Source organism: Poecilia reticulata, chromosome 19, assembly GCF_904066995.2.
Source record: "Poecilia reticulata chromosome 19, P_reticulata-male-v2, whole genome shotgun sequence".
Classification (NCBI taxonomy): domain Eukaryota; kingdom Metazoa; phylum Chordata; class Actinopteri; order Cyprinodontiformes; family Poeciliidae; genus Poecilia; species Poecilia reticulata.
This window is the reverse complement of record NC_088848.1, coordinates 24,235,116-24,243,643: the sequence shown is the minus strand read 5'-3', so window position 1 is coordinate 24,243,643 and position 8,528 is coordinate 24,235,116. Positions and strand designations below refer to the sequence as shown.

General features: G+C 38.3%; 1 protein-coding gene across 1 annotated transcript; it reads right to left on the bottom strand.

Annotated features, from left to right (window-relative positions):
- Positions 1-1,757: 1,757 nt before the first annotated feature.
- Positions 1,758-8,234, bottom strand: LOC103482202 (NHL repeat-containing protein 3). Its single transcript, XM_008438219.3, has 3 exons — positions 7,685-8,234; positions 6,715-6,917; positions 1,758-6,607 (listed from the first exon to the last, which is right to left on the bottom strand). The coding sequence occupies exons 1-3, from the start codon at positions 7,947-7,949 to the stop codon at positions 6,008-6,010; spliced, it is 1,068 nt and encodes a 355-aa protein (XP_008436441.1). The 5' UTR covers positions 7,950-8,234; the 3' UTR covers positions 1,758-6,007.
- Between the last annotated feature and the right edge of the window lie 294 nt (positions 8,235-8,528).

Genomic DNA, 8,528 nt, shown 5'->3' with positions numbered 1-8,528 from the left:
CAGTGATTTATAAACTAACATCAGTATTTTAGTAATAAAATAGAGACGATTCACTTAAAATTTTATTGTCAGGGACTTTTCAAGACAAACAGATCCAAATTATATACATAGATACATAAATGATTAAATCCAAACAATTAAATGTCACAGTGCAACTGAAATATAGAACTGAAACAAAAAAGCGTTTGGTCAGAAAATAAATTAAACAACATAATATCAATAATTATTTATTAGGGATAGAACCCCTGGTCTCCATCACAGGGGAGCAGTATGAGACATGAGATAGCGCTTCTGACCCCTCCTCCACCTCACACACCTCCACCCGGTTCTCAATCGTCTGTAAAAGCTTCCAAAATAATGTTTATATTTGTTGAAGTTCAGGAATGACTTCTTTTCCACGTCACTTGTGTTGCCCAAAAAACTATCCATAATTACAAATGTAGGAAGGTTTCATCTGTCTGCTGACTCACCGGATCAGCATTATCCATCTTCTTCTGTCTTTGTTTCTTTGACAGGACAAGACAGGAGCAATGACACAGCAATGCCTGTTGATTTTTGTTGAGGCAATACCAACGACAGTAAAGAACTGAATTCCAATTACACCATTGTTTTCATTTTGATGACTAATTATGTTTTTGGAAATCTACTTCAGATGAAAAAAATAACAGCTCAGTACAGTCTCACAATAGCACAACATTCTTCATGTAAAATAACATGAAGAATTTTGATATCATAAGCTAAGCATAAGAATGAATAAGAATGATATGCTCCCCACCGGGAGGAGGCCTCGGGGAAGACCCAGGACATGCTGGAGGGACTATGTCTCTCAGCTGGCCTGGGAACGCCTTGGGATTCCCCCGGAGGAGCTGGAAGAAGTGGCTGGGGAGAGGGAAGTCTGGGCCTCCCTTCTGAAGCTGCTGCCCCCGCGACCCGACCCCGGATAAGCGGCAGAAAATGGATGGATGGATGGATGGATGGATATGCTCCAGTTTCCGCATCACTTCCCACACAGATCCTCCTCTGGCAGGTATCTCTATCTTTCTTGCTCACTTTGCAGCTGTCAAGGATGTCTGGGTCTCCGCTGTCATTCTTGTTGACTTGTCTATAATACAGAGGAATGTGAGTGTAGGAGTGCTCCTATTCTCCGCTCCAGGCTGGTCACACCGACACACTTTTTACATCCTTATCCTCTTCACACTTTCCCTATCACACACGTTCTTTCTTTTTTTTTCATTGCCCTCACTCTCCTGCAGCCTTTGTTCTCCTGCCGCCGTTCTGTTGTCCTTTTCATCTATGGTTTCTGCCTTGCTGGCTGTTTTGCTGAGAGACTCCAGCTGGAAGTCCTGGTAGGAAGAAAGGCGGGATCCCGAGTGTGTGGGCAGGTCTTTAGACTTCTGTTGTAAGGGGAAAGCCTACAATAACTCCCACAGACTTTCCTCACACACACACACACACGCACACACACACACACACACACGCATCTACACACGCACACTCACACACCCGCGCGCACGCACACACGCGCGCAATCAAACAACCATGCATGCTCATATTACTCCGAAGAGATTTTTAGAGAGGTCAGTTAACATAACATGAATGTTCTTGGGCTGAGGATGGAAACCAAAGTACTCAAACCCAGAAACTTTCTGCTGCAAATAAAATGCCTGCAGCTGCAATACTGTGTAGTAGGCAATAGAAGCATTTCGTTTTATTTTTTCATTTTCAAAGTTGAAACACATTTTCAAATTACTCGAGTCTAAGTTAAAAATCAGTTTTAATTTCATATCAAGTAAACAGTTGAGAAGAAAATTTACTGAAAACATTTTTAGAAGAAATTTAAAACAGTTAAAAAAATAAAAGGCATCTCACATAAAGACACTGATGCAACACAATGAGCAGAAACACCCTTCGGTTGATTCAGATGGTGATTTGTCTTTCAGTAAAACCTTTAATCAGTTTTCTTAGCTTGTTTTGGGGTTGGCCTAAAATTTGGTTGAAGTGGAATTAGTTTGCAGCTAAAACAAAATTTTAAAGCCCTATTACTGACCCGTCTGCTATGTTGTATTTAACAACAAATACTTTCATAAGGAAAAGCTTTTTGCAGGGAATAAAATTTGTGTGTGTGTGTGTGTGTGTGTGTGTGTGTGTGTGTGTGTGTGTGTGTGTGTGTGTGTGTGTGTGTGTGTGTGTGCGTGGTGCATGTATGCGTGTGTCCGTGTGTGTGTGTGTGTGCATGTGTGCGTGTTGCCCTGTAATGAACTACTTACTGAATATGTACCGTCTCTCATCAATTCACCACTGAGATATATAGGCATTAACCCTGTGATAAGTAAGATAGAGCAAACAGGTGAGTGCTACATTCATTTTAAAGTTTTTTTATGTTTTCTTAAGAATGCAAGTTAATAAGGTTGGTACTAAGTAATTCCCTTTCATTTCCTAAACTCTCCTGTAATAACATTAATAAAATATATCTATAGTGTGGAAAATAAAGTTGTTATGAAAACAATAATTTCCAAAGGTTCCTTTGACTGAAGTTATTAAATGTTCTGCTTTACTGTAATGCATAAAGACTTACAATAATTATGATAATATAAGCTTACTCTCCCTTCCAGGCCCTTCCTGTTCCACACCGTCAAGCTGAATTTGTTTCTTTATTTAACAGTCCTGGCATTAAAAACAGACATTATGTAATTTCATTAACAAATATTCTACTAATCAGCAATAAATTATGTTAGAACTAAATAATAGTTTTATTGTGTAAACTGTAAGATCAAAAAAATTAATAAGTGATTTACACTCCATCTGAACATGGTACATTCATTTTGTTTTAACAGGCTTGTAAAACAAATAGTGTTAAAATGCATATTTAAAATATTTTAGAAAATAAAAGAAAATTTGCTTTGCTTGTGAATGTGCCAGTTTTACAGTGTTAGTCTGTAAAACTAACATTGAATAATACGATACGGTGTAAATAATTGTGTACCTACTTTGGGGAGATGGATGGGCGAAGCTTACATGTAATATATACTCAGATTTTAAAGGAAACAATTTTACAAATTCCACTTACATGTGATCTCAGTTCAACTAAATATGTTTGGCTTTAATATAAGATATGTTTTCAACTATGTTTATTTTTTTTAAATCACATATTGACAATAAAGACACCTTTTGAACTCCGTAAATATTTTAAAGAACAAAGGTAGTAAGTATACTGTTCACGAGGGGAGAAATTACTAATTTATGAGCTTAGCGCCACCTTGTGGAAGCAATGTAATATTTCATTGATATTACAAAGTCCTGTGTAATTCTCCATACTGTCGACTTATATTATTATTAATTATTATTATTATTATTATTATTATTATTATTATAGATAGATTCGTTACATACACAGTGGCGCCTTGACATGTTTTGTTTGTTTATTTCTGTTAACTTTGATTGCTTTGACTTGGAGCCAATTAAAACTCCGAAATTCAGTTTCTCTGAATATTAGGATATTATAAATCCATCAGTTTATTTATATAGCGCTTTGCAACATCCGACTGATGAACAAGGTCAGTAAAATTAAAACAGAAATAATCAAACACACAAAGAAGAAAACAACAGCATAAAAAAATCATTTTGAAAACATGCAACGAAATAAAGAGTGCCTACAAAATGTGTGCGAGTGTCAGAGCATCACAGCTCTATTAAAAGCCGTTTGAAGGACAATGTTTTAAATTTATATTTAAAAAGTCCAGGATCTACAAGAAAAAAAAAAGAGCGGTCACCCACTGCTCACCTTGAATCTGGTACCACAGTGCCCTCTTGTGTAAATTAGATTTTGTCTAAAGTTAGAAAGTTACTGGTAAATGGTTAGGATAAGTGTCTGGTAAATGAAAAAAAATCAATACAAAGTCCTCAGATCAATAGAAGTTCAAGGTGTGTGTGTGTGTGTGTGTGTGTGTGTGTGTGTGTGTGTGTGTGTGTGTGTGTGTGTGTGTGCGTGTGTACTCATTTATTTTTAACTAATCAAAATAGTGAGAAAAACAGAACTGTTTTTTTACAGACTGCAGGAGAAACTACACTTATACAATAATTAAAAAAAGAAGTAGCGGCCAGGCTAATCAAATGTATTTATAACTCATCAACATCAGAGTATGTGTCCACCTCCAGAACAGCAGGACTTTTATCAGTTTGATGTTGTGGTGCAAACAAGTCTGGACCACACAATAGATAAAAAATCACATTCTTTCAGTAGCTGTTGCTCTCCATCAGTCTAAGGGTTGTAATGCTATTTCAAGTTATTGAAATAAGAATACTTAGAAAATGTTTATGACTGCTGTCAAAATTCCCAAAGGTGGAAGTTAAAGTGATGGCAGCACAATCAGTCAGGTGTATGACTTGTTTTGATGGGTTGTTAGGCGGAATATTCAATTAACTGAAGCAACAATATAAAGTAGTTTGAATTCTTTAGCAGCAATGTAAGACTCTGAAAAAGGGAGGTTTCCAAACAAATAATGTAGACTTGAGTTCTCATACACTGCTTTTACATTCTGCCTTAATTTTGTTTATTACATAGTGATATATGTAATGGTTTTCAAAATAAAAACACTCAACATTGAAGGAAATTCAGGTTTTAGGACAATATTTTAAAAAAAATCTTAACAAAACATCTAAATAAGACACAGGTTTTAACCTCAATACTTAAATGAGGTTCTATAAAACGAAAAGATGCGACTAAGGAGCAGATTTAGAAGTACACTGAAAGCTACAGAATTTGGTTAAAAAAAAACGGTGAGCTTTGCTGAAGTAATTAAAGACACAAGTACAAATCCATGCTGAGAGTGGAACTCCTTCTAAGCAATGTAACGTGATCCTCTGCAGCAAGTGATGGCAAAGCGGGGGCAAAGCGGAGGGTCTGTCAGCAACTGACAGACCACCAATCGCATTACCCCATTACATTGGGGTAATGTAGACCCCTTGTCTACATTACCCCAATGTAGACAAGGGGTAATGGATCCCTTGTCTACATTGTTTAAACTTACAAGCAGTTTAAAATGAAAACAGACTGAGATGTTTAAATAGCTAACGCCAGCTACAGATGGTGTCACAAGTGTTTAGCTTCCACCGTCCTCACTTCTCCTCATTTTCAATAAGTTAGGAGTCATATGACATTTTTCGACCACAGCCAAGGGAACTATAATTCACAATAATTTCATAGAAACTCATTTCTAAATACTAAAGCCAAAAGAACTGAACAATTATACTTTTACAATGTATCCATCATTAATATCCCTGATTTTAATGACAAACAAAAGAATAAAAAAAACTTGATAACCACACAAAAAATAATTTAAACAAAGAGGATCAAGTCTTTATACCCTAATTTCAACAGAACAACTATACTAAACCAGAGCCTGAATTCCAAACCCATCTTATTCTTTCAGACAGTTGATTCAGCCTTGAACCACAGAGAAATATCAACAATTCTTTTCACTTTCACCACTTAAAAAGCTTACTTACGGTATGATTACTTTTACATGTAAATTACAAGCACTCCATCAGAATCAACTCTGACTCATAGAAAAAAAGTGCAAAACAATTCCCATTATAAAGTTGAAACATGGGTCACGTCACTGAGAATAAATGTGTCAGGTTAAATCTTGTAAAGTACAAACTGAGTCAGCATGAAGCACAAACGGCTTCAAGTGTCAACAGATTTTGATGTATTCAAGCAGTGCAACCTGGCTGGGACATGGCACATAAACGCACTAAACAGCAGAAACAATAAAGGCCATTCAAACAATTGGTAAACTTTCAGTTCACGACGAGATTTCTTAAGAGAAAGATTTACCAGACGATATATAGGACATCTAATATTATCCTTGAGAGGATTTGATTTTTTTCTTTACTTTCTAAAACATAATTAGAAATCTTACTTACATCCTGGCACATTTTAAAACTGGAATCTTAGTTACATCTGAGCTCTTCCAATTCAATATTTCAGTTTTAATTCAGCATGCATTCAAAGCAAACTTCCACCCAGACTAAAGGGAGTGAACTTCTGAGCCTGTTGAGCTCCGATCTCTGCCACATACAAAGCTCCGGCCTTTAGATCCAGGTCAACCAGGTGGGGCTTCACATCTTCCGCCAGCTGGATGACGCTTGCCACTTTGCACTGACCAATTAACCCGACAGGTGGTGCATCCAGCAGGGTAATCTGATTGGTGTTTAGCTGTACAACAACAAAATATTTTTTGTCTGGAGTTAGGCGAACAGAGTAGGGTGCGTCCTCTGTGAAGCAGCTGCCCCATGTGCCCAGCCAGTCCCCTGTGATGGAGTTAAACACCTGGATCCTTTTGTTGCCCCTGTCGGCCACCCACACTCTCTGGGCACTATCCACTGTCACGCTGTGAGGAATGTAGAACTGAGCCAGGCCTTGTCCTTTCTCTGCATGCATCCACAACACTTTCTGGTCTTTAGAGAGCTTGATGAGGCGGTTGTTCATGCCTCCATCACCGTCCACAATATACATTTCCCCCGATTCATGGACAAAAATCTCAGCTGGCTGGTCAAACTGCAGAGGGTCCAACCCAGAACCTGCTTTACCTGGAGTCCCAAGCACCTGACACATGCAAGAAAAGATTATAAAACAATGGTGAGTGATAGAGAATGTTTCTGTGTTAAGATCCTGTTTCTGGCATTAAAGAAAAATCTAAAAGGAGCATTTACCTGCAAAAGCTTTCCTGATGGGGAGTACTGTTTGATGGAATGGCCATATGGACCGTCCCCAACATCAGTGATCCAAATGGTGGGATCTTTGGAGGATGCATCTACTAAAAACATCCCATGAGGCATCTCCAGAGTGGTTGTGTTCCATGACATGAGAAACTCTCCTTCTGTGGTGAAGACCAGCACCTTGGGGACATTAGCTCCTGGAGAAAAGTAAAAGTCAACACTGACTCAGATAACCAGAAACAAGTCTAAAATAAAAATAAAAAAAGTCTAAAAATGGTGCAGCTAAGAACCAATAAAGAACATTTCAAAAAGTGGCTATTGCTGTTTTTGGTGCATCACACAGAATCATCGGAGTTACTTCAGTCAAAGAAGACAACAAATTCTATTTTTTTCAACATCTCAGAATGTTCCTTGTTCCCAATTTGAAAGAATCTGGATGTTTTGCTGATCTATCTTCTCAGGCTTGTGGGGCATCTATTTTTCTGGCCCTTGTAGAAGCACATTCCTGAAAACTAACAATCTGCACTGCAGGCTGTTTGCTGAGTTTGAAAGCCTCTGGATAGAATTGGTGAGACCATCTCAATATGATAACTAAACAGTGAGGTTTTCAACCCCCGCAAATATGTTTTCTTTTCACTCTTGCTGTCATCACTGGTAAATAAACAAATAGGTGGAACAGAGCAATGTTCTGCAAAAGACGGCTGCATTTTCCCCGTTTAGTTAATTTTGGCATACTCAGTTGATAAATCTGATCTCATCAATCTTTACACTGATATCAACTAAACAAAACATTAACACCTGTCACCAGCTAAATAACATTTTTTTGGGGGGGAAATGATGGCAATATATTTCCAGATTAGTAGATTAGCCCCACGATAATCACCTTTGTGGCATTTGCTGCTGATAAATCTTTAGTTTGCGCACACAACACACAAAACAGTGTCACATTAACTAAGGTGTGTACCTCTCTGTGCTACGTACACCACCGCCGCATCCTGGTTGACAGCCACACAGAACACCTCTCCGGTGAAGATCTCCGGGTTCTTGGGCCAGCCCAGGTCCAGTTTGTATAGCGGTCTGCCCATCAGCTGGTAGTCGTGTCTCAGGCTGGAGCTGCTCCGGCGCAGCCCGCCGCCGCTGCTGCCGCTGTACAGCAGCGTCATGAACAGGATTAATGACACCATACCTGAAGCTATCAAGCACCAATGGCTTCTCTTCTTTATCAACATTTGCTGCCTCGTTGTGACTGTAACTAGAATTTGTTTCAAATCGACGAGGACACAGCGTAAGCACAAACTAAAACCCCTCTAACGATTAATAAAACGCGCGATAAAGTGGATGTCAATCAGTAGGTCATAAACAGTAGTCACTTCCTGGACTCATTTGGTGGGTTCCTTTCATGCTCGTAAATTGGATTACCGAGTTAACAGTTGGAAAAGGAATTAGAATGCGCCATGAAGTTGAAATCGACCTTTAAAGTCGATACAAGAATTTCCGAATTCAGTAATTCAGTATACCCATATAATGTCGATAAAGTTGTTGGACGTTAGTGGCATGGCATTGCTTTCAGGAATTAGCAATTTCCCAGCGTTCAACTAAGACTTCCGAGAAAACTTGAATGCATCACCAGGCGAACACACATGTAGTTCCGGTTTCAACATGACAAAACTAAATCACATGACAAAACTAAAACGCTGACCAAAATGCGATTAATGTTTTTGGATAAAGTAGCTAAAATGTTTAAATGGCTCTTAATTATGGATCCCTAAATGCATATTTTATCCAACAGGGTCAGTTTTATTAATGTA

Bases quoted from the DNA above. Each gene is read 5' to 3' on its own strand.
- LOC103482202 (XM_008438219.3), bottom strand. From the start codon at position 7,949: ATGTTGATAAAGAAGAGAAGCCATTGGTGCTTGATAGCTTCAGGTATG. The intron at 6,918-7,684 runs GTACACACCTTA...ACTTTTCTCCAG, and splicing joins GGTGTACGTAGCACAGAGAG to GAGCTAATGTCCCCAAGGTG. The intron at 6,608-6,714 runs GTAAATGCTCCT...TGCATGTGTCAG, and splicing joins CATCAGGAAAGCTTTTGCAG to GTGCTTGGGACTCCAGGTAA.